At 43.5% G+C, this 26,478-nt stretch overlaps 1 protein-coding gene across 2 annotated transcripts; it reads left to right on the top strand.

Moving 5' to 3' along the window:
- The first annotated feature begins 350 nt into the window (after window positions 1–350).
- LOC132813429 (uncharacterized) lies at window positions 351–7,269 on the top strand. 2 transcript variants are annotated; one of them, XM_060823152.1, is made up of 2 exons: window positions 351–622; window positions 5,462–7,269. In XM_060823152.1, the coding sequence occupies exons 1-2, from the start codon at window positions 497–499 to the stop codon at window positions 6,002–6,004; spliced, it is 669 nt and encodes a 222-aa protein (XP_060679135.1). In that variant the 5' UTR covers window positions 351–496; the 3' UTR covers window positions 6,005–7,269. The 2 variants fall into 2 exon arrangements, with proteins under 2 accessions (XP_060679135.1, XP_060679134.1); XM_060823151.1 differs by lacking the exon at window positions 5,462–7,269 and adding an exon at window positions 2,776–4,514 and having other exon boundaries at window positions 411–622.
- Window positions 7,270–26,478: the final 19,209 nt, after the last annotated feature.

Consider the following 26,478-nt stretch of genomic DNA (forward strand, 5'->3'; position numbering starts at 1 on the left):
ACGTTGACCATAACAGGATGAAATTGGCTGAGATCACAAACAGTAAAATGATGGATTTTTTTCGGTTTCTCATTTCAGTGTCAGCCTGAGCGTCCCCATTGGTGTGAGCGCGGAGTCTCCTGCGGGCTCTGCTGGTCACTAAAATGTGTCTGACGGTGAGAACATTGAGCAGCAGAATCAGGAGAAATGGGACACCCGGGGTTAGAATGTGGTGGAGGAACTCGATTGTGACCCAGACAATGGAGTAATAAACAGCGAGTGTTACATCACAAAACCAGGGGGCGTTCCACAGCCCATACCGAGCCATGAGCATAAAATACCAGGAAATGTTCTTTAAACAGCTCAGCACAGTCACTGCTCCCAGAACCACAGCCGCCGTTTTCTCACTGCAATATTTACTTTTCAGCTTCTGGCAACAAATGGCCACAAACCGATCAAAGGTGAAAGTGACGGTGAACCAGACAGAGCAGTCAGTGGCTGCATAAAGCAGGACGGCATGGATATTACACACCGGGACGGAGTACCTCAGGAAATAAAACTGTTCCTGATAAACAATGGGAATGTGTCTCAGGATCAGGTCGAGGATAATGACCAGGAGATCCGCCGCTGCCATGGCTCCCAGGTAACGTCTGACACATGGAGACAATCCACAATCTTTATAAAGCAGGACGTAGATGGTCACTACGTTAACTGTGAGGAAGGAAAACAAACCCATTATCCATCAGCCTGGAGGCAAAGGGACCCGTTTGATCGGGGACCCAGTGAGATTTTCAAATGTGTCCCTGTATTCAGGGATTTATTAAAATAATTGGAGCTGGAATAACAAATGGGAAGGTCGGAATTACTGACAAAAATGTGACATAACCCACAAGAAACCCTCCCTCCCTAAACACACAGAGACACATCCATAAGGACAGATGGTTTCTAGAACATTCCCACACACTCGATCACTCGAGAGCAGACACAGGTCACTCCTTCCCAGTTCCTAATACGGAGGGTGGGAACGTTGCTGTCCTGAAGGATTCTCCCCCAGTTTCCCGAAGACAAACGGAGTTTGGGAATTTCTGTATTTTGGTCTAAACTGTGGTCGATCCTGTGTCGTGGAGAAATGTAAACGCAGGGAAAACGTATTCCCCCCTTTAACTGCCTGAGGGGCCTTCGGAACAGTGTCTCCTTCTCCCTGGAACGGGATCTCTTCCCTCAGGATCTTATCGTTTGTTCAATTCACTGACGTCCGGCCGTTCACAAACAAACAACGTCAGGGACAGAACGTTCCGGGGAATGCCAGTTATAGAATGTCAGGGACAGAACGTTCCGGGGAACTCTTGATCTGTCCATCACCTTTCACCCCCCACCCCCATCCACCTCACCACCATGATGTACTGTGCACAGGCTACATATCCATCCGTTCAAATCCGAATCCTCTTCACTGGAAGTCTATCATGCCTCTATGTTCACATTGATTGACAGTTGCATTAGTGAAATAATTGACAGAGAACTGAGTCATGGATAATGGGACACAGACAGGAAAGTGGGGCTGAGACCCCAACCTGATCAGCCACAATCTTAGCGCCTGGTGGAGAAGGCTCAAAGTGTCTAATGATTCACTCCTGTCCCTCAATCCCGTGTTCCTGTGTTCCATTCAGCCCATTAAACCTGTTAGGCAGGAGCATTTAGAGGCTACTTACTTCTATAACCTGGTGCACAGAAACAGAGGAGATCATTCGGCCCTTCAAGACTGTCCCACACACTTTGAGGTGATTTGAGAAATGTAATTGTAAAACCCATGATAGGTATGAAAGAGGCCCCTCATCTCTCTTTACAGAGCTTCGCCTCTCTGCGACTTGTGCTCCATTTGTTGGTCATGTTTTAGACCCAAATTCACTATGAATGCAGCCCCCATACCTCACCCAGCGATGGCTCACAAAATCCTCTGGTCTCCCTGACGGCAACATTCAATAACAGAACATTCATGAAAATATCACCCACTAACTTTCCAATAACAGAATGTGAGAACATCAGACACAGGGGCAGGTCATTCACTCCCCAAGCCTGCCTTGCCCTTCACTAAGATCAAGACTGATCTGCTCTTGGTCTCAAATCCTCTTTCATACCCAATTCCTCATCGCCCTCAACTCTCTGACAGGTCAATATCCATCTACCTCCTCTTCAAATACTTTCAGTCATCTGGCTCCCGAACACTCTTGAGAAGAGAAATCCTGACATTCAACGCCACCTGTTTGAAGAAAACCCTTGCTGCTCCTATACCATGGCTTATTGATATGACCAATAGAGGTTGACACAAGGGGTCAGGTAAAAATGACTGGCCCTGATATCAAGGCTTCTGTTGACATCAAGGAGCTTAACAAATCTGAACTTAATGGGAATCAGAGAAAACTCTCCAGTGTTTGGAGTCAAACATGGCACAAAGGAAGATGTTCATCATCTCAGTCCTGGGTCACCTCTGTGGGAGATCCTCAGGGTAGCTTCCTCTTCACAAACATCTTCAGCTGCTTCATCAATGTCTCCCCGCCCCCACCCTCCCCACCATAAGATCCGAAGTGGGGATGGTCACTGAGGATTCCACAATGTTCAGAATAATTTGATGCCCCCGTCAGCTCCTGAACTGGACTGTGTCCATGTGCAGCAAGACATGGACTCCATTGAGGCTTGTGCCTTTAAAGAGTCCATAACATTCATATAAAGGACTGTCTGACACTGCACATTGCCACAGTAAAATAAGAGTTCATTCCGCACCTTACACTGGTTTCACAGGAATATGAGGAAGTCGTTCAGCCCATTGACACTATTGGAGAAGAACAGGGACAGCCCATTCGGTGCCTCCAACATATTACTCAGGAAGAGAAGGATTCTAGTGTGATGGGCCACACCAGAGCCCCTCGACAATATTTGAAGACGGTAGCCTAGACTCTAATGTTTTTTATTTTAAAGAAAATGTGAAGTGTCTGTTCCAGATGCAATGTGAGTGGTCAAACAACTCGGTGTGAAGCATAACACCATTTACTTAAACACGATAGATGAAATAAAACCAAAGAAAGAAGAATTTAGAATAATGTAATTATATTGGACGAGTTAACAGAATAATAGATCTAGGAACTAATACGAATGAACTGTTCTTATACTGGAAATCACATGAACACAGCCCTCGGAAAAAAGGAATATTCAGACACTGAATGACACAAATATTTCTCCAATTCAGGATTTAAAAACAGCACCAAGAGAAAATCCATACAGAGTAGCTGCCAGGAGACATTCACTAAAGTTTTCAACTCGGTGGAGACCCCAATAATTTCTGATGGTACTGAGAAACCAAAACCCAGAAATCCTAATCTGTGAGAGCTGACCATACCCATTCCATCTGCATTAAAATAAACCTAAGGCCTCACTAGTTGTTCACTCAAGTGGCCCTAACTAGCCAGCTTGGGAACGGTCATTCAATCTCTCTCGTTAAAGAAACCAGAACAAAATAACAGCATCATCACACTAGTCAGCACATCGAGCTGTTATACAGGAACCAGGGGTAACCCAATCAGGCCCTTGGCCCTGTCCAATCGGACGAGGAAGAAGCCAGTCAGTCCCTTGAGTCACTTACACAGGAACAGTAGGAGGCCATTCCCACCTCAATGCACTTACACAGGGACAGAATGAGCTAATTGATGCTGATTCCTGATGAATGGCTTATGCCCGAAACGTCGATTCTCCTGCTGTGCTTTTCCACCAAACTACGGTCTACTCTGATCTTCAGCATCAACAAGCCTCGCTGTCTCCTAACTGATGCTCTAACATGATGAACAAGTGGATCAGAGGCTGCACAGACAGACTGCTCCACGTTGTTCCTCGTAGCTCCGTCTGTCATGATACACACGTGGGACTTTAACGGCGTTTTCTACTGGTGAGGAGGAAAGCCATATGTCTTGTGTGAGGTCACAAGAAGGCACCTTCCATCTCCGAGAAGCCAGCCTGGTGTTCTCTATGTAGGGTGGAAGTGGATGGGAATGGCTACCTGTTTCAGATGGCAAGTATTGTGGCTGCTGTTGGGGATTGTGAACAACCTGACGTTCAGTACGGGTTTACACGCCGACTGCACAATAACGTGGGGAGAGTTAATTTAGGCATATAAACTATTAGGAAAGTCACGTTAGACTGATAAATGGACTCTCTAAGTTCAAATAATGCTGATCGTGTTCATGTTGATCTTGTCTAGTGCACGTGCTGTTCAATGTAACCGTTATGCCTTACTCTGTCCAAGTCTATTTCCACCCTATGACCTGCCTGGCCATGTTTACTGTGATCTTCCTCCACTGCTCATAACTAAAGCGTTTTCCTGTACTGAGGTACACATGACAATAAATCAAACCAATCAATCCTGGGTAAAGTCTGGAATGTCTCTCCCTGTCAATATCTCTTTTGGAAATAAGTGATCACTGCCACTCCTCGTGTTTCAGCGTCACCATTTCTTCTTCTCTCACAGCTCTACTGATTAAACACTCAGCTTCTTCACTCTATCCTCGTGATACCATCACGCATGTCTGTGGTAAGGAGATCATTCCTTACAAAGGAGATCAAATCCGTAGGGAGTGTCCCAACCACAGTCTCAGCAAGGCCCTACAACAGCAGGAAGATGGCATTACTTATGTACTTGAATCATCTTACAATGAAGGACAGCATACCATTGACTGCACCCATTACTTACACAGGGTTTGATTCAGAGCAGTCAGCATAGACTTGTGAGTGGGAGATCATGCTTCCCAAATTTGTTCGAGTTCGCTGAGGAAGTGACCAAGCAGGTTGATGAGGGCCGAGCGGTAACCATAGTCTCTATGGATATCAGTAAGGCCTTTGATAAGGTTCCACATGGCAGGCTGCTCTGGAGAGTTCCATCACGTGGAATGTTGTGGAACTGACCAATTGGATACACAGTTGGCTTGACGGTAGGAAGCAGAGGGTTTAGTGGAAGGATGCTTGTCAGACTGGAGGCTGGGTCCATTGCTGTTTGTTATCTATGAGTTGGTTGAGAATATACAAGGTATGATTTGTAAGTTTACAGATGGCACTAAAATAAGTGGGAGCATGATCAGTGAGTAAGTTTATCAGAAATTGCAGCAGGACCTTAATCAGGTGGGGAAGTGGGCCGAGAAATGGCAAATGGAATTTAATATAGATATGTGATGTCTTGGAAACTCAACTCAAGGTAGGAGTTTCATGGTGAATGGGAGGGCCTTAAGGGGTGTAGTGGGCAGAGAGACCTTGGTGTTCAGGTGCACGGTTCACTGAGAGTGGAGTCACATGTAGACAGGGCAGTGAAGAAGGCATTTGGCACAATGGCCTTCATCAGGCAGGATATTGAGTATGGAAGTTGGGAATTTATGTTGCAGTTATACAGGACTTTGGTAAGGCCGCACTTCGAGTATTGTGTTCAGTTTTTGTCACTTTGTTATAGGGAGCACGTGTCTATCTCCGAAGGAAGTTATTACGGTACCTTGCTGGGACAACTTCGTTGTTCAGTACTTCCCAGGAGCTGAAAAATGATGCCATGTTCTTCGTGACCTGCAACACATTATCAACGGAGATGAGCACCTCGCCAAGACCTTCCCCACACCTCCACTGCTTGCCTTTAAACAACCACCAAACCTCAAACAGATTATATGTTTATAGCAAGCTGCCCAGCTTTCAGGACAGCGCCATACAACCCTGTCACGGTAGGCGCTGCAAGACGTGTCAGAATGTGGACATGGGTATTACCATTACATGTGAGGACACCTCCCACCATGTACGTGGCAGGTACTCATGTGACTCAGCCAACATTGTCTATCTTATACGTTGCAGGCAAGGGCGCCTGGAGGCATGGTACACTGGGGAAACCGAGCAAAGGCTACAGCAACAGATGAATGGGCACCACACAACAATCAACAGACAGAAGTGTTGCCTCCCAGTTCGGGACACTTCTGCGGTACAGGACATTCGACCTCGGACCTTCGGCTGATTATCCTCCAAGGCACGGTGGGCACAGTGGTTACCACTGCTGCCTCACAGCGCCAGGGACCTGGGTTCAATTCCCGCCTCAGGCGACTGACTGTGTGGAGTTTGCACATTCTCTCCGTGTCTGTGTGGGTTTCCTCCGGGTGCTCCGGTTTCCTCCCACAGTCCAAAGATGTGCGGGTCAGGTGAATCGGCCATGCTAAATTGCCCGTAGTGTTAGGTAAGGGGTATATGTAGGGGTATGGGTGGGTTGCGCTTCGGCGGGTCGGTGTGGACTTGTTGGGCCGAAGGGCCTGTTTCCACACTGTAAGTAACCTAATCAAAAGGCAGACTTCAGGACAGGCAACAGCGAAAAGTGGCCAAACGGGGGCTGATAGCTAAGTTTGGTACCCATAGGGAGGGCCTCAACCGGGCCCTTGGGTTCATGTCATACTACAGGCGACCACCAGTGCACTATATACACACACAGACACACTTACACACACACACACACACACACACACACACAGTCACTCCTATATACACACATACACACGGACACACATATACACAGACATGCACACAGACACTCGCGCACACCCTTACAGACACACACACTCCCATACTCACACATGCATCCTCTCAGAGACTGAGACCACTCTACACTCATGCAGGCACATATACCCTCTCTCTCACAGACACTCGCAAACCCCCACCCCAGACACAGACACACTACCACACTCACACATGCACCCCCTCACTGAATTAAGACACTCTGCAATCACTACACACACATGTACACTCTCACTCACACTTACAACCCCCAAGCCAGACAGACATACACACAGACAGACACAAAGACCCATATGCGCACATACATTTTGTGGGGTGAATTTGTACTTGCAGAGTTACATTGTACTTTACTCAAAAACAGTAAAACTCTGTTATCTGACTTTTTAGGTTAGAATCGATCTAAAATCATGGCATGGACAGAGAACACAGGGCGCTAACACCTTCGACATATTGTGTAACTAACCCACTTGTTACAGTTAACCTGAGAATGCAACTTAAAATAAAAGGTTTTTTGATTTACACACGGAAGAAGCTAAACTATCATGGTATTCGAACAGATGAAAGACTCAACAGACAATCAAGGTAATTTTCAATGTGTAGTTTCAGTTACATCATACTGTAATTTTTTGCTATAAATACTGTGCCTTACAATTTTGTCCCCCACAATCACCTGAAGAAGGTGCGGTTCTCTGAAAGCTAATGTGCTTCCAATTAAACCTGTTGGACTATAACCTGGCGTTGTGTGATTTTTAACTGTGGACACCCCAGTCCAACACCGGCATCTCCAAATCATGATTACTGTGAAGTGGAATTGTATTAATCGTTCTCCAGCACTCTGGCACCTCCCCAATGGTCAGATTCTAAATAAAATTAATGTTAGAGGTCATCTCGCCACGTTATTCATGCTCTTCTCAAGCATTATTGTGAGATTTTCTCTAGAGTTATGCATGTAGAGTAGAAAAGGACAATGATTTTAAACAATGCTGTGTATTACCCTAGAGAGCTGAGACTGCTCTAAACTGGACGGGAACCTTTCAGCAGCCTGGTAATGTTTCTGCTGCCTCTGTACAGGATCTTAGTGAGATCACATTGGAGTAGTGTGTAAAGAATTTTTCTACTCAATGAAGAAAGTGCATTGTTATGTTGGAAGGAGCTCAGAGATAGTTCCCTCAACTGATTCCTGCAAATAAGGTGTCTAAGGATGGAGAGATAGCAGGAAAGTGGAACAGAGGCCGCGATAACATCAAGCATGATTGTATTCAATGGCGGAGCTGGTTCGAGGGGTTGGATTCCTGACTGATGCTCCTCGTCCACACTCAGCCTTTTGACCGTGTTACACAGTATAGAGGGAGGACTGTCTATCAAACAGGAAGCAGGCTCTCTGGATAAGTCAGTCTTAATCAGTTTGTCAGAACGTCACCAGTGGAGTCACACAGTGACCAGTGCGGGTACCTCAACTATTTACAATCTACATCAATGATCAGGAGGTTGGAACAGATATCCAGATACTGAGTTTGGTGATGTCGCTTGGATAAACAAGAGATTAAATTATCAAGAGAGGGTGGAGTGTCTGCAAATAGATACAGAAAGTTCAAGGCAATGGATAATAATTTGGAAGGAGCAATACAACATAATATAACATAATTTCATTTACAGGAATAATGGAAGGCAGTATGTTACTGAAATGGAGAGGGATTACAGGGTTTAATGATACTGTGTACTGGGGGGTTCACTCAGACCCGTTCAGACATGGGAGATGTGCTCCATCCCTGATTATCTGCTCCTTGACATTCCAAGTGACCACATTGCTCTCCGTTCACATAGAATATTTTGTTGTGGTTGGTTGGTGGTGGGGATGGTGTTTTGAAACGTGTATCAAGTGGACGGCCTTTATCCAAGATATATTCATTCCTTTCTACAAGGAGACCCGTAGAAGATGGGAATGGCTGCCTGCTTCTGAATGAAGGAGCTATGGCTGCTTTCAGGACAGGAGTATTCACCAACATAATGTATTGTGCATGGACACACTGTAACATTAATCGAGTGAGAGCTCCTTCAGTTCCTCTACCTCTCCCCATGTAATGGCTGCTCTGCAGATTCCATGTACACCTTCAGGAATCCCACTATACTGGGAAAATAAGGATACACCTGGCAGCTTCCCGCTGAGGGAGAAGCAATGTATTGACCTCATCCACCATATACATCCTCCATCACTGAATGGTGACATTGATGTTGAGATACTGGGAGATGATGGACATGTCACTGACTCCGACCTGGAAAGTTTCGGATCACAGAAGCTGAATGAAACTGTGACCCTAATAGCCACCGGCAGCACCGTCTTCCCCCTGGCGTGAAGCTGCAGGTCATGTTGAAGAAGGTGACACCGCTCTGTGACCAGCTCCTTGTTCAGTCCAGATCCCCTCACACTCTGCTCCTGGGTTAAGTGTGGCTTGGGAAGCTGTTCCTGGAAAACCCGGGGTTGATACAGCAGATCCCTTTCCCTACACACACTCACTCCGTGGTTTCAGATCTTTTCCTGTCTGCAGCCTCTGCTCCATTTGGTGTTCATGTTACACACCCAGATGCTGTTACCATAGTCCCCATGCTCCATCCAAAGTTGGGTCACCAAATCCTCCGGTCTCCCTAAATGTCTGAGGCAGCTCACAGCACAAGCCCCAGCAAACCATCCCCAGCAACTCCACTAACGTTTCAACAACAGGAATCAGTCAGAAACCCCTCGGCTACAAATATTGTGGACCAGACCAGATCCCCGCAAAATATTTTAAGAAGGCCACTTAGAGCCAAACCATTCCTTATTTGAAAGAGAGATGTGAAGTGTATTTTCCAGATATGTTGTGACTGGTCAAAGCACTCAACATTAAGCCAAGTATAATCTATTCAAATGCTTTAGTTAAAATACAATCAAAGAAAATTTTGGGAGAGCTTATATGTTGGTACACTTACACAAACAATAGATACCTTACCTTCTTGGTATACACTGCGTGGCACAAAGATCAATTCAAATACAGATTCTTACAAGCAGTTTTTTGATCCAGGAAAAATCAACATCAACAAACATCTCAGAGAGAAAAGCAGCTGGGGATCATGTATTCAAACTTCGAACCCTTCTGGGATCTCCAACAGCTTCTGAATGCTGCAGCTAAAAACAAAATGAGTAACCCTGCTCTGGGAGAGCTGGCCACTGCCCTTCCATTGTTACCACCGTTTTAATAAAACCTAAAGGCCTCCTCAGTTATTTACTTAAACTGTTTTCAGACAGCAGTTCTGCACCTCTGCCTTTAAAACCTCTCTTAAAAAAAAACAAGTGAAAATAACCTTTTTATAGTGATAGTATCCTCACAACTCCACCTTTAATAAAATGATCTATTAATATACAAAGATGGATTCATTTTAGACCTCCTAATCTTCCTCTATTCGTAGCAGGTAGAAAGCAGAATGAAGAAGGTGTTTGGGATGCTTTCCCTTATTGGTCATAGTATTAAGTACAGGAGTTGGGAGGTCGTGTTGCGGCTGGACAGGACATTGGTTAGGCCACTGTTGGAATATTGCATGCAATTCTGGTCTCCTTCCTATCGAAAAGATGTTGGGAAACTTGAAAAGGTTTAGAAAAGATTTACAAGGATGTTGCCAGGACTAGAGGATTTGAGCTACAGGGAGAGGCTGAACCGGCTGGAGCTAATTTCCCTGGAGAGTCGGAGGCTGAGGGGTGACCTTATAAATGTTCACTAAATTATGAGGGGCATAGATAGGATAAATAGGCAAAGTCTTTCCCTGGGGACGGGGAGTCCAGAACTAGAGGGCATAGGTTTAAGGTGAGAGGGGAAAGATATCAAAGAGACCTAAGGGGCAACCTTTTTCACGCAGAGGGTGATACGTGGAATGAGCTGCCAGAGGACTTGGTGGAGGCTGATACAATTGCAACATTTAAGAGGCATTTGGATGGGTATATGAATAGGAAGAGTTTGGAGGGATATGGGCCGGGTGCTGACAGGTGGGAGGAGATTGGGTTGGGATATCTGGGGGTATGGACGGGTTGGACTAAAGTGTCTGCTTCTATGCTGTACATCTCTATGACTCTGTGATTCTATGACTGCAATGCATATATATATATATATATATATATATATATAATATTGACTCTGTGCATATAAATGTTTACAATGAGATTCGAATTCAGTCATTTTACTCCTGCCACAGAATGCCTTTGTCTTTCTTCATCCACGTCTCCAGACTGTGTCAAAACTTAGTTTTCTCGCCCGGTCACCTGTATAATTACAAATTGTTCGGCAGCAATAATAAGCTCAATCGAAACAGACTGGTATTTTTTCACCTGAATGCCCCCAAAGTTTTCAGGGGTCACGATCAGTGATAAAGATTTATCTCATGTATGTTATTCGCAATTTAAATGCTGAAATGTTGTAACGCCAACACCAAGCTCAAGGCTTCCTTCCCCATTGTGGAATAAATCTGTTGATGTTTGCCCTGGACACTCCAACCACACGTTACATAATGGAGCACTCCTCATTTCTCCAATAGTCCCTCTCAATGACCTAACTCCTCATGTCTCAGCATAAAAGAATTACATACTTCTGTACCTCTTAATGCTATAACCACTTTACCTGCTACTCCTGGCCTACGCCGGTAAACCTTACTCTCACAGGAATATGTTTGAAGAAGATCTCACACGTTCTTCATCTCTCACAGAAACCAAACTTTGATTTCTGAACCCAATCATATCATCAGCCATTTCAGCTTCTAACCTTGCCATTGTAACTCTCTGCTCTTCCACACGAGTTCTCACGACTGCAGGAAGTGAATTGTTGAACTTCCCCAAAATAAGAATCTCTCTAAGAGTGCCATAGCCTTTGCTCTGTTTTTAATACTAATACCCACCTTTCAAAATTACTTTGTTTGATTCTTTCAAATTCAATGTACACTTAACGAGGGAGTTTTTTTTAGATTCCAGAAACGCTGTCTGTAGCTTCTGGCCCAAGTTCATATGCCCTTCAGGTGGCTTTCTTCACCTCCTTATACTGGCCAGATACCTCCTCCGATATGGATGCAAATACCTACCAGCTCTGAGTGGATCAACTAAATCCACATGGTCACTGATCACTGCATTTATTTAGCCACATTCTCAAATGAAATTAAAAAGGCTTCTCCATCATTCTCATCAAATTTAGACAATGCCTGGGCATATGTAAACAGAACCCCATCAGGCTTTTGGCTACTAAAGGATTGCTCATCCTTACTATCCTCCTCATCCAACCTCCCGGCTGCCTTCATCTCCACCTTCTATGTCAACTTTCCTCTCGAATTGTTAACTTTTGTCGTTGAAAATCTCTGGTTTTCTTCTCTCTCTTTCTCTCTTTCTTCTTCATTTCCTTTTCTTTTATTTCTACTTCTCATTTTAATTTAAATGGTTTCAATTCCTTCTCATGTTCAAGGCGCCTCATTTCAAATTGAATTCCAGCCATTTCCAAAGAGTCTGATGGTGGTTCCACCAAATGTAATTGCTGAGCTATCGCTGTAATTATCTCTCATTTTCTCACACAAACACAACCCCAACTCCAGCTTGTCTGTCAATTCCTACAGCTTTGCCTTCATTACCTTTTGTAAAACCCCCAACTTCACTTCTTCCACACCCAGAGAACTCTCAGTGACTGAAAGAATCTTTATACACAAAACACGTTTTAAACCAACCGAATTCAACATCCGCAACAACTACTATATGTGACTTTTGAACCCAATAGTCTCCGTTGCATACTCTCCAGTGTCTGCATGAGAGTATTCTGGATGCTCTGGTTTCCTCCCACAATCTAAAGATGTGCATATCAGGTGAATTGGCCATGCTAAATTGTTTGTGGTTTTCAGGGATGTGTGGGTTAGATGCCTTAGTTCGGAAAAATGTGTAATAATAGGGTAAAGGAATGTTTCTGGGTAGGTCACTCCTCGGAGGGTCAGGGTGGACTTGTGGGGTCAAATGGCCTGTTTTCACATTGTAGGGATTGTAATTGTAAACCCAATTTGGTATTATCGATTTAGAACCAGACAAGAAACCCCAGTTTGCTATAGACCAACCAGACTGCCTCAAACTATTTCAAGAAAGTCGCTTGGATGCCAACATTTTCTTATTTTAAAGGCAGATGCGAAGTGGGAGTTCCAGATATGATGCTACTAGCCAAACCACTCACCATTAATTAAAACACAATATATTTAAACACTCTAATGAAAATCCATACAAAATGAAGAGGATTTGAGAATAACTTAACTATTGGAAACCTTAACCGAACAATGGATACAAAACCGTCTACAATGAACTGTTCCAATATACTAACATCACCTAAACACACCCCATGGTAACAAGGAGCATTCAGACATGCAGTTCTCCAGTCCAGGAGGAAAGAGCATCAAGTGAAGCTTCAGAGAGAATAGCAGTTCGGGATAATTTACTAAAACTTCCAACCCTTCTGGGACACAAGCACCTGGTGACTTACAGCTACAAGGAAAAAAACTAGAAAGCCTGGTCTATGCGAGCTGGCCATTGTTACTACTATTTATTAAAAACCCAAAAACCCTAAAAGTTATTTACTTGAGATGTTTACAGTAGGCAGTTTGGACTTCAAGATCTCTTGTTAAAAAAATTAAGATAACCATTTTTTAAAAAAAGTGACAACATTGTCAGACAATTTAGATGCCTGGTCCTTTAGTCAATGGGCTTCACCGTGTTACTGATCCCAAGGCCACCTGAGTTGGCAAACACAGGTACACTCCAAGTTACATGGATGTTTCGCATAACTTCTGAAACACGCCTGTCCATGAGCCATCACATGGGACATACCGGGAAGTGAAAAACAGCCCGACACACACCATTTCACTGTTTCTGAGCTACAAAATATAGCCAAAACCCAAGGCCAGGGAAAGATACTGAGGGACAGAGATTCACAGTAAAGACAGAAACAGACAGTTAATTAACTGGAAGGAGGTTGTGGAAATATGGGGAAAAAGACAGCAGTGGGACTAACTGGAGAAGTGAGATCTTCAAGAGTAAAATTACAAGAATTAGAACATTGAATAAAGGCGCTGTCAGATCAGCTAACATGTTATATTAAATTCTGAATTTGCTTCACAGAACACCACAAACAACATAAACTGGGACAAGATGACAGCCCAGCATGGAGAGCTGTGCAGACCATGCGAGTGTGTTGCCCAGTAAACTGCACTATCTGCCGAGCATGGAGAGCATGTGCTAACTATACTCGCATCAGATTACTGTTTCCAATGAGAGTGCAAGTGTGTGCGTGATTGGCATGGTTGAATGAGAAACTCATTGAGAAGGCTCGCACATGGAGGAAACTATTTTAATTACAAACAACTGGCAGGCTTTTGGATAATCGACAGAGAGAGAACGAGAGAATTTTCATGGACAGATGAGGTAACGTGTTTGAAAATGTTCAAATAAAGGCATTGCCATGAAAATAGCAATATATATCGGTGTGCACATGAATGACAGATGGATGGGAGGTTGGTGTGAGTTCGAATCAGATTTGCTTCAACAGGTTTGAAGCCAGGAGCGTCAGCAGCAGATTATTAACTTCATTAAGATTGTATTTTATAACTCAAGTTTCAAACAGGAGATGGAATAAGCCAGTGAGATACATCGCGGAGTGGTGAGTATTTCAAGTTAGAAATGGACAATGCATGGTGTCAGGAATGAGCTCATGATCAAATGGATCTCCCACAGTTATGACTCATCTGCTTCAGCCGCAGATATTGGCCAGGTATGGGATGGAAACACTGGAAGGAAGTGGAGTTTGTAACCAGAACAGTAGACAGTGACGTCCATGCTCTTAATATTTAAATAACAAAGGCAAAGATACAATAAATTGTAGTTCGCAGCTGAAACTGAGTAGGTCAACATCGAGACCCATGAGTAACAGTGCCGGAGCCGAGAGAGGCAGTAATTAAACACTTTCATTGAGGTAGTTAGTAGTGGTCTGTAGAGTAAATATCTGGATTCAGAGTTTCAACAGGAACAATAATAGTGACAACAAGTGTAGACTATATGAAAGAACAGTAATACAGTCATAACTTGTTTATAGAAAAAAAAGGACAGTGACACTTACCAGGAACACCAACGACAGACAGGAAGGGATAATAAAAATATTGAATAATGCGAAGAGCGTAATAGATCCGCCATGATAATGGCGACCAATAATATGGAGAAAGATACCAAATATAATCGGATAAACTTCTGTCTATGGTTGGAACATGCCAGTCTAATGTTCCCAGATTCTGATACATTTTTGGAACATTCCAGTGTAATGTTCTCAGATTCTGATCCGTTGTTCAAACATTCCAGTCTAATGTTCTCAGATTCTGATCCATTGTTGAAACATTCCAATCTAATATTCTCAGATACTGATCTCTCCTCCCCCTCTCTTTGGATCTGCTGATCCCTGTCAGTGCTGTCGGTGATGGTCCCGCTCATGTTATGGGATAGCACAATAAAAGGCGCCCAATTACTATTAAAAGATGGAAACCCTCCACTGGGATAATTAGAATCCATGGAGATTGGCATTAATCACAGTCACTGAACAAATAGGATCAGTTAACCAGTTCCATACATCACTTTTCATATCACTATAAAAGGGAACATTTACTGGTTTTGGAAGGAATGGATGAGGGTTGCTGACAGACGGACCATAAATCTTTCAATTTTTATTTCTGTTTCCTTGCATACGAGATTATTAACAGAACACTGCATGGGTCTATATGTGTTCCACTCTGTTTATGAAAGGAAGCAGTTATAAAATAACACATCGGCTACATTTAAAAAAAACTTCGGGTGGGCAAGTTTCTAGATGCCTTAACCTACAGTATGATACTTATTGACCAGTGTGAGGCTACACCGGATTTTAAGTGCCCTGTTATCAAATCCTTTTATACCTGGAGACAGACCACTGAGACTGCTGCTCAGCAATAGTCCGAAGCAATTCTGTCCCTATGGGCCTCTTACAGAAGGATAGGAGAAGGCCATTCAGTCCATATTAGCCTGTTGTGACTTGAAAAGGTGGAACTCTGGAATATTAGCACACTTTGACAACAAAATAATTCAAAAATAAAGTGATTTGTCGCTGCAGCTGTATGAGGTGTCACTGAGAGGGCACCTGGAGTTCATTGTTTCTGTAACTGAGAAGGGATGGACCTCCATCAGGTACAGTTTATTGGCTGCTTATAATCCAGGGGTTGATGTGTCATTTAATGTCTCGTAGCTGTTATACAGGGAAAGGAGGGTCCCATGCAGTCTCTTGATCCTGTAACAGAGGGGCAAGAAGTGTTTATTTAACATTTCAAGTCTGTTACGCATAAATATTACGTTTAAACTATTTATGGAATAGGAAAGACCTAATGTAGACAATAAAGTTCTAACTTTGAACAAGACCAAATTTGAAAGTGTTAGGTGAGCCCTGTGAAAGGCTGATTAGGATACCCTATTCACAGGTAAAGGGATGGTTGGAAAATGCAAGGCGATTAAAACTTGGTGTCAGAGAGTCCAGAGCCAACGTGATCCTATTAGTGAGATGGGCAAGGCTTGTGGGTGCAGGGAGTGCTGGATGGCTAGATATATTGATGCTTTGGTCAAGGTAAGGAAGAGGCATATGTCAGGTAAACAGGACTGAGATCAAGTGGATTCCCAGAGGAGTATAAGGGCAGTAAGTGTATAGTCAACGGGGAAATAGGGCCAGAAAAATGGGAACACAAGTTGGCTTTAGGAATAGAGTTAATGAGGTATTGAAGAAATTCTACAAATCTTTTAATGGCAAAAGATTAACTAGGGAGAGAATAGGGCACCTTTAAGATAAGTAAGGCTATCTATATGTGGAACCACAAGAGATGGGAGGGATATGAAACGAGTATTTCTCCTCAGTATTTAATGTGGAGGGAGTTACAAGAGCGAGAGAATGAGGAAATGTATAGTGATATCTTGAAAAGTGTCTATATTACAAGGAGGTGTGTGACATTTTAAAACACATAAAGGTGAACAAATCCCTGGGACCTGATCAGTTATATTCCAGACGTTTGTGGGAAGCTACGAAAGAGATTGCTCTGTATTTTGCTGATATATTTGTATCATTGATTTCCACAGGGGAGGTGCCATGGTACTGGAGGGCTGCTAACGTAGTGTCATTATTTAAGAAAGGAAGGAAAAACCAGGTAATTATAGACTGGTGAGCCTGACGTCAATGGTGACTAAATGATTGGAGGGGGTTTTGAGGGAAAGGATGTATATGCATTTGGAAAGACAAGGACTGAAGAGGGCTTTGTACGTTGGAGATCACATCTCACTGACTCTGTGGAATGTTTTGAGGAAGTGATGAAGATGATTGATGAAGGCAGGACAGTGGATGTTGTCTTTATGGAATTCAGTATGAAAACCAAAATGTTCTACATGGTAGACTGGTTAGCAAGGTCAGACTGCCTGGGATCCAGGGAGAGTTCACCATTTAGATCCAACATTTTCTTGAATATTGGAGACAGGGCGTGACAGTGGGCATTTGTTCATTGAACTTGGAGACCTGTGACCAGTGGTATGCCACAAAGGTCAACAGTGAGTCCACTGGCTCTTGTCACTTACACAAACCATTCGCATTTGAGTATCTGAAGTATGGTCAGTAAGCTTGTGGATAATTCCAAATTTGGTGGTGTAGTTGACAGTGAAAAATGATATCTCCGAACAGAGAGAAAGTTGATTAGGTGAGCTGAGAGGTGGCGGATGGAGTTAAATTTAGATAAATGCGAGTGTTGCATTTTAGCAAGACAAATCAGGGCAAGATATGTAGGTAGGGTTCTGTCGAAAGTTGCCACTCAAATAGAACTCCATTGAAATTATAGAATTCCTCCAGTGACGAAACAGGCTATTCGGCCCATCAAGGCCACACCGACCCTCTAAACAGTATCCTACTGGAGAAACCCCTACCCTGTCCCTCTGAGTCTGCATTTCCCATGGCTATTCCACCTCGCCCACACATCCCTGGGTGCTTGTGGCAATTTAGCAGGGCCAATCTACACTTGCCGGTATATCTTTGTACTGTGGCAGGAAAACGTAGCACTCGAAGGAAACGCACGCAGACACGGGGAGAATGTGCAAACCCCACACAGGCAGTCATTCAAGGATAGAATTAAACCCAGATCGCTGTGCTCTGAGGTAGCACTCCAAGCTACTGAGCTACTGTGTCACCTGGTGGTGCAGGTTCTCCGTTCCTTGAAAGTGCCGTCACAGGTAGACAGCAGAGTGAAGAAGGCACTAAGTGACCTTCCCGTTATTGGTGCGTGTTTTGAGTCTCAGTGTTTGTATGACAAAATCTGTACAGGACATTGGTTTGGCTACTTTTGTGATATTGCCTTTAATTCTGGTCTCCCTGCTGTTGGAAAGATGTTGTCAAACTTGAAAGGGTGCAGAAGAGATTTAAAAGAACGTTGCAGGTGTTGGAGGGTTAGAATTACAGGGAGAGTTTGAATAGGCTGGGACTATCTTCAAGTGTTGAGGCTGAGGGGTGACACAGGAAGAGGATGCAGTCACTCAACTGCTCGAGACTGGGGCACAGGAACAGGAGGCAGTCACTCAACTGCTCGAGACTGGCTCACAGGAAGAGGAGGCAGTCACTCAACTGCTCGAGACTGGGACACAGGAACAGGAGGGAGTCACTCAACAGCTCGAGAATGGCACTGGGAAATCTGGAGTCTTGTGAGGCCCCAGGATCCTGTTACTCAGGAACAGCAGGAGGTGACTCACTCCCCACCAGCTTTGGGCACTGGCGGGGTGGGGGCGGCGGAGTTTGCCTGTTACAAAGGGAAATAGATGAATAAGTTGCATTCGTCGTCCACATAATCCTGCCCCACCATTTACTAAGAGCACGGCTGCTCTGATACTGATTCCCTCATTCCATTTTACGGAGACCCCCCTCTCTGCAGCCTCTGCTCCATTTGTTAGTCACGTTGCAGACCCAGATGCTGTAACAACAGTTATCATCACTCATCCAGAGAGTCGGGTCTAATCAGATGAGTCAGGATTTGAAGGGTCCAGTCACAAGAATGAAAACACAAAATAAAGGCACTGCCAGATGTTTAGTTCTCTTATATTTGCAATCCAATTCACATAACCAGCCCATCCATTGTGCGTTCAGGATGGAGCACTGTACAGATCCAGCTACCGTACTGCTGAATGCAACCCAGCAATGTCCAGAGTGGAATTCTGTGCAGCCCACACCAATGCTTGATCTATAATCCTGGGTTAAATGCCCAGCACGGGGAGCTGTGCAGACCGCACTGGTTCATCCATATATAAACCCAGATTGTTGCAATGTTCGGTAACACTGTGTTAGATCACTGCCCAGTGTGGGGAAACTTATGGCCAATGCTGGCAGTGACAGGATGTGTAACTCCCATCCATTCACAGCTTTATATCTCCATTGCGCCTTGACAAAGGCTGCTGTGGGTGTGAAAATCACTGAAAGTGAGAGATGTAAATTGAAACAGTTTCAATATCAGTAGTTCTGATTCAGGTGCATACCCCTCCAGTGTTTAAAGATGAAGCAACTGAGATAATGTTGAGTGAGGTTTTGTGGATGGTGCAAAGAAGTAAGAGGGAGTTGCTGATGTTATAGTGGTTGCACTATAAGTCTCCAAATAATCAGTTGGAATTAGAGAAACAAATATGCAGGGAGACTGAGGAGACTTGCAGGAGCAAAAAGGAGGGCTCAGGTTCAGGTAGCTGGAATCAATGGAATCTCTGGAGAGAAAAAGAATGACTAGAGAGAAAATAGGACGTCTTAAAATCCAAAGTGGGCATTCATGTGTAAAACCACAACAGATGGGCGAGGTCCTCAATTTTCCCTCTGTGTTTACCATAAAGAAAGACATGAAGATCTTTGACCTTTGGGGGGGTGAGGGGTGGAAGGGAGGTTAGTTGTCATATCTTGGTACCGTTAATATCATAGTAGAGGTGCTGTTGGACATATTGGAATGCAAAAATTCAGATAAATCTCTTGGTCCTGACCATATATATCCAAGAGCACTGCAAGAGGTGAGAGAAGACAGTTCAGGGGCCAAGGTCCCGGAAGATTGGGCAATAGCAAATGTTGTGCCCTTATTCAAGAAGGGCTGCAAAGAAAAACCTGGGAAGTATGCACCAGTAAGCTTCACATCTGTTTTCAGTAAACCACTTGAGAAAGTTCTGAGAGATAAGGTATGCATGCATTTGGAAAGACAGAGTTTAACTTGGAGCAGTCAGCATAGCTTTGTGCGTGGCAGATCATGCCTTACACATTTTGTTCGAGTTTTTTGAGGAAGTGACCAGAAAGGTTATCAAGGGCAGGGTGGTGGACATGTCTATACGGATTTCAGTCAGGCCTTTGATAAGGTTCCACATGGTAGGCCGCTCTGGAAGGTTAGATTGCATGGACTCCAAGGTAATCTGGCAAATTGGCGACACAATTAGCTTGACGTTATGAAGCCAATGGCTCTGGTGGAGGTATGCTTGTCAGACTGGAGACCTGTGACTAGTGGAGTGCCTCAGGGGTCGGTGCTGGGCCCATTGATGATCATATCAATGATCTGGACGATGGTGCACAACGATGGTGCAGGGTTAGTAAGTTTGCAGATGACACCAAAATAGGAGTGATCCAATGAGGAACATTACCAGAAATTGCAGCAATACCTTGATCGGAAGCAGAAGTGGGCTGAGAAATAGCATGTGGAGTGTAACATAGATAAGGGTGACGGCATGCATTTTGGAAAGTCAAATCCAGGTTGGAGTTTAATGATGAATGAGAGGGCCTTAAGGAGTGTAGTGGAATATAGGACATTAGAGATCAGGTGCACGGTTGTCTGAAATTTGACTCACAGATACACAGGTCAGTGAAGAAGGCTGTTGGCACACTGGCCTTCATCAGGGCATTGAGTATAGAAGTTGGGACGTTATGTTGCAATTATACAGGATATTGGTAAGGCTGCAGTTGGAGTATGGTGTTCAGTTTTTGTTCACCTTGCTCTAGAAAGAATATTATTGAACAAGGAAGAGCGTAGAAGAAATTTCAGAGATGTTTCCTGGGCTAAAGGGTTTAAGTTATGGGGAGAAATTGGACAGTTAGAACTTATTTCTTTACAGCCTAGGAAACTGAACGGCTTCTTATAGAAGTGTATATAGTTCGTGAGAACATTTGTAGCTCGGGTGTTCGTTGTTGTGGTTCTGTTCACCGAGCTGGGAATTTGTGTTGCAGATGTTTCAGCGGACAGCTGGAACTGACAACTGGGAGCGGCAGATACAACCTACTATAAATGCTGGAGGAAACATCACAGAAGCTTCACATGAGGCTCCCAAGCACTGAGGATGTCACTTAGATATGGTCTCTCTAATGAGAGTTCTTTGGGACTCTATTCTATCAATGTTACCACTTTAATTTCTTGAAAATGTAATTCTATTGAAAAGAGATTTTTAATATTATAATAACCCAATAACAACACAACTCAAATAACTGAACAAAATTCAACGCACGTACATGTACATACAAAACAAGTTAAAAACACTAAATGGACAGAAGAAAAACAAACATAAACAATAAATAACGAATAAATAGTACAGCTCAGCATAACAATACAATAACTCTCGTTCTTATATGCATTTTTATGTTCATAATTATTCCTTGCTGGATATTAGATTCATTAGACAATATCATCATGGCTATATAAAAGCCCTTCTTAATGTCACAGATAAACCTGCATTGTGGTATTCCAAAAAGGGTTGCCATGTCTTATATAAATCTCTGTTTTTTTGATGCACCATACTGGTGAGAAAGTCCAAAGGGATATTCTCCATGAAGAACTTACAATGACACAACAGACCCGGGGTTTTCAGACATCCAACGCAACAGAACATGTTTCCTAACACAGAAAGTAAGGATATATTTTTTTCATCATGTGCATCTGCGTAAGGGACCATGGGCAGGCCCAGGAAAAGAAAAACCGGGTCCATCTCCAATTCAGTCCCCAATACCTACTCTATCACAGCTACCACAGTGCTCCAATATATATGAAGCCTGCAGCAGGACAATAAGCAATGAGTAAGAGTGCCTGTAGTCATTCTGCATTTACGACAGGCTGAAGATAATCCCACTTCGCATTTTGAGAGACAATCTGGGGTCAGATAGACCCTATGAAGAATTTTCAAATGCGTGGAATGGGTCCTATTACAGATCAAAATCCTTTGAGCATTTTCACAAATATCCTCCCAAGTCTCCGAAGTGTTCTGAATCCCCAACACTCTCTCGCAGGCATCACAAAGCTGCACAGTCTCGTCTGAGGGGACACACGCCAACTAGTGATAAAGAGTACTGACAGAGTGTATTCTCAGCAATAAGCATCCTCTTCTCTCTATCGGATCTGTAAGAATCTGGTAAAGCTGCATTTTTTAAAAATCAAATCTCTGATCCGGAAAAAAAAACAGAAGAAATCTTCAGTAGGTAGTCCATACTTATGAGTTATTTGATCAAATGATGTCATTCTTTCTCCCTCAAATAACACGTGGTGGCTCAGTAGTTAGCACTGTGGCCTCACAGCACCAGGATCCAAAGATGTGCAGTTAGATGAATTGATAAATCACCCATAGTGTTCAGGGATATGTAGGTTGGAGCTTTAGTCAGGGTAAATATAGGATGGTAGGGGAATGGGTCTGGGTGGGTCGAAGTCGACTTGTTGGGCCCAAGGGCTTGTTTCCACACTGTAGGGATTCTATTAATTCTAAATCACTCAAGCAAGTTACACCCCTGGCTTCCCACAGTTTAAACATGGAATCCATTATCCCCGGTTGACAACTCGGTATACCAATTGTAGGGCTAAGAAACATGGTTTTGGCTGTATTGCCCTCGATCTGACGCATTGTCATTCATGTTTTAACAGTATTCATAATTATTGGGTTATGAGAATACTCCACAATGTCATTTTTTCTAAGATAAACAGACTAATAAGGGTTCACCTTCTCTGAGAGGGTTCAATATCTAACCATAGTGACGCTGAGTCCTCAGTGGCTCAGACACTAACATGGGATAATAAAGAGCTTAATTGATAGATTTTAATCTGGGAATCTACTCCCCACACTCTGTGGGGTTGTTGCAATTTGGTTAGCTTGATAAAGAGTCGCTTATAGTGCCAAATAAAAGAGCTAAACCAGCCATTAAATCTCCTAAATATCTGTCTGGGAAAGATCAAAGGAAGCATTCACATGCGGTATAGCAAATAAGGAAGGACATTCATTTGAAGAACAGCTATCCGACCTAGCCAGGATGTTGGAAGTGCCTCCCATCTTTGAAGGTCTTGTTTAATTTTGTCAAACAAATGGACATAGTTCACATTAAATAAATGATCAAAGATGGATGTAATGAATATACTGAAATAGGGAAACCACCGTCGTGACCATTTAAAAGGAAACCAGGGTTTGCCTTCAAAATCAGGTATTTCCCTGAGACCTCCCATAGGGATGGACACAAACTTTGTAAAATTAATCTTATAGCCCGAAAAGGTGATAAGCGAATTAATGCATTACATCACGTGAGCTGCCGAAACTGTGGGATTTGACAAAAACATAAGACCCTCATCTGCATACAACATAATCTTATGTTATGTCTATCTTACTTCTGGGGCAGGAATGTTGGGATAATATTCCCAATTGTGTAGGATGCCACCGAATCTAAGATTGTTGCAGGGATGGGAAAGAGATCAACCTCGTCTGCGGGTTAAAGGAGAAAATAAAATCCCTACTTTGAGGTATATCTGCCTCCAGACATCTACCAGCTCTACTTCTGCACACAAATCCACTAATTGCTTACATCATAACGCGGGTATTTGGGACATTTGGACACTCTGTCCACCGTGGGTCCATAAGACAGTTGAAATCTCCTTCTACAATTATGTGCCATGATGCAAGATAACTTAATTTGGAAAATGCATCTACCAGGATTTTAAGATTGTGCACGGGGGTCAATAATCATTCAAAATACTGTATTACATCCCATGGTTCAAGACTTTGGGGATGATGATCCTCCCGTGAGTGTCGAATGCAATCTACTAATTTAAATGGAAGATTCTTCTTCACTGGGATGGCTTCTCCCCTACTCCCTGTGTTAAAAGACGAGAAAAAAAACCCGATCAAACCGCCCTGCTTTAACATCAAATGTTCCTTGCCATCAAGGTGCATCTCCTGCAATTGGACAGCATTCACCCTCTCTTTTTGAAGACTAGAAAGTGCATTTTTCCTCTTTACTGGCAGATGGTTCCCCTTAATGTTCCAGGTACAACATTTAAGCACATCATTATCCATAACTCATTGTAGCAACATTTCAACTCTCGAGTTTCACATCGAATTACACATCACTGATGATTAATGAAAAAAAAGACTCATTGAGCCTAAAAACGGTACCACCTAAAATACTAGAACTAAAAAGCTCTCAAAACTTTCCAAAGCTAAACACATAATAAAAAAAGAATGAAATAAAATCCAAAATGCCAATCACACTTGATTGGGGAATTTAGCACCTACTGGGGACGCTTACATATCTCAAAACTTATCTTGTGCCCTCTACTAATATGGAATCCTGGAAATTAACAACAAAAATCGGGCTTGAACTGCCCTTTGGTTGGCACTTAGTCATCACAACTAGCTTTGTAACACCCTCCAGCTTGAGCTGCACCCCAGACACAAGCAAAGAAAGAGAAAAAGAGTAGTAATACTAACGAAGAAGTTAAAAGTGAGTACTCAACCCAGTCATGGCTATAATTTAATACTGGTTAATACCAGAAAAATCCAACAAAATCTCTTTAGGAGAAACATGATTATCTAAATATCCAGCTTACATTAAAATGTCCATAAAGTTTTCTCTTTCTCTGGAGAGTCACACGAGTTCGTGGATCCATTGAAATCAATACAGAGCACCGCTGGATACCGTAAGGAATACTGAATCCAGAGTTCCCTTACTCTTCTCTTGATCTCATCAAAAGATTTTCTTTCCTGAATCACCGCCGCTAAAAAGTCCTGAAAGAACGTAATCCTGGAGCTCTCGTGAATTAAACCCATCAGATCTTCCCCGGGTTCTGAAAGCTTCCACCAGTCTTTGTTTGTCCCCATAACTATGTAATCGCGTAATGACAGGATGAAGGCGTTGGTCTGAGTCTGACTTCCGAGCTATAACCGATGAACTGTCTCACTCTTCACCCGTCCCTCCTCAGTTTCAAAGTGAAGGAATCACTGCAGCCAGTTCTTGAAAACACTCACCAGCTGATCACCTTCTGTCGCTCCAGCAAACCGACAACGTGAATATTCTTCATCTTACCCCTGTTCTCGAGGTCGTCATCTTGGTCAGTTAAGGTGCAGACCTGTTTTTCAGGGCGAGGATCCTCTCCTGAGAGTAATAGATCACGGTCTCTGTCGCTTCAGTTCGGCCCTTGGCATCGTCTGTTCCGTTTCCAAGGCTGTCAAGTTGCTGCTCATGTTTCTGGAGCACGGCTGAGAGCGGCTCTAGCCACGGCTGAACTGTTCATCAATCATGGCTTCAATCATTTCACGTAACTTGGTGAACTCAGTGACCAAGGCCTGGTGAGTAACTGGGTCCATGGAACGAGCAGAATGGGTTGCAGCTGCAGCCTCAGGCATGCTCGATGCTTCTGACGGGTGCACCACTTGTTGGGACTTACTCGATCCTTTCCCGTGTTTTGTCATTTCCCTTTGACAAAACGGGATTAGTAAGGATTCCATCGCTCTTTTAGTGTTGAAGTTTCAGTAAACGGCTGGGATGGGGTGTATTAGAGAACCACTTTGCCCGTGTGTTGATGCAGAGCCCAGCAGAGCAGACCTTCCGGATCGCCGCCATCTTTATATTCCCCCATAACATTTTATCGATATTATCATTTCATTTTGCATTGTATTCCTGCAGGTTCTGAAGCCGTGTTATTTGATACCACTGTTTATATTTCCCCCCACCCTGCACATTGCTGCCCATTCCTCGATAATCCTTGATTGTGTTGTTATTTATGAACCTTCCGTCTGTGCCTCAAAAGAAAAATCCAATCTCTCTGCCTCCATTGCTCGTGGGAAAGAGTGTTCCAAAGACGCACAGCACTTTGAGAAAACAATTATAAACATTATCATCTGAGTGTGAGATTAGTTTTTTGTGTCTCCTTATTTGAGAAAAGGTATGATTACATTGGAAGCAATTCAGAGATATTTCATTTCACATATTCCTGGGGTGAACGGCTGATATTATAAAGGCTTTAAAAGGTTACTCTTGAAATGAGTGAAAAAAAAACATACGAGACCTTGAGGAGAGTGGATCAGGTATGTACCGACTGGGTGTTTGTATCGTCCAAATTTGTTGTCATTGTCATAGAACCTCTACAGTGTGGAGGCAGGACATTCCGTCCATTAAGTCCACACTGACCAAACAGCAAACAGTATCCCACCTAGACGTGACCCCAATCTTATCGATGTAACCCTGCATTTCCCATAGCTTATCCATCTAACCTACACTTCCCTGGGCACTATGGGCAATCCATTTTAAACTGCACATCTTTGGACTGTGGCAGGAAACTGGAGCACTGGAGGACACCCACACAGGCATGGGGAGAATGTTCCACCTCCACATAGAGGGTCGCCCGAGGTTGGAATTGAACCCACTCCTTGGTGATGTGAGGCAGCAGTGCTGCCCACAGATCCACCATATTCATCTGTTAGTTCTGTTAGTAACTTGTGGCTGACTAAAGAAATTTGCCTGACTTGTTCTTGTTACTGAACCTAACCCAGTCTGAGACCATTATCATCGGCCATATCACCAACCTGGTTACATTTAAAATTTGTTG

The sequence above is a fragment of the Hemiscyllium ocellatum genome, unplaced genomic scaffold, assembly GCF_020745735.1.
Source record: "Hemiscyllium ocellatum isolate sHemOce1 unplaced genomic scaffold, sHemOce1.pat.X.cur. scaffold_367_pat_ctg1, whole genome shotgun sequence".
NCBI classification, from domain to species: Eukaryota; Metazoa; Chordata; class Chondrichthyes; order Orectolobiformes; family Hemiscylliidae; genus Hemiscyllium; species Hemiscyllium ocellatum.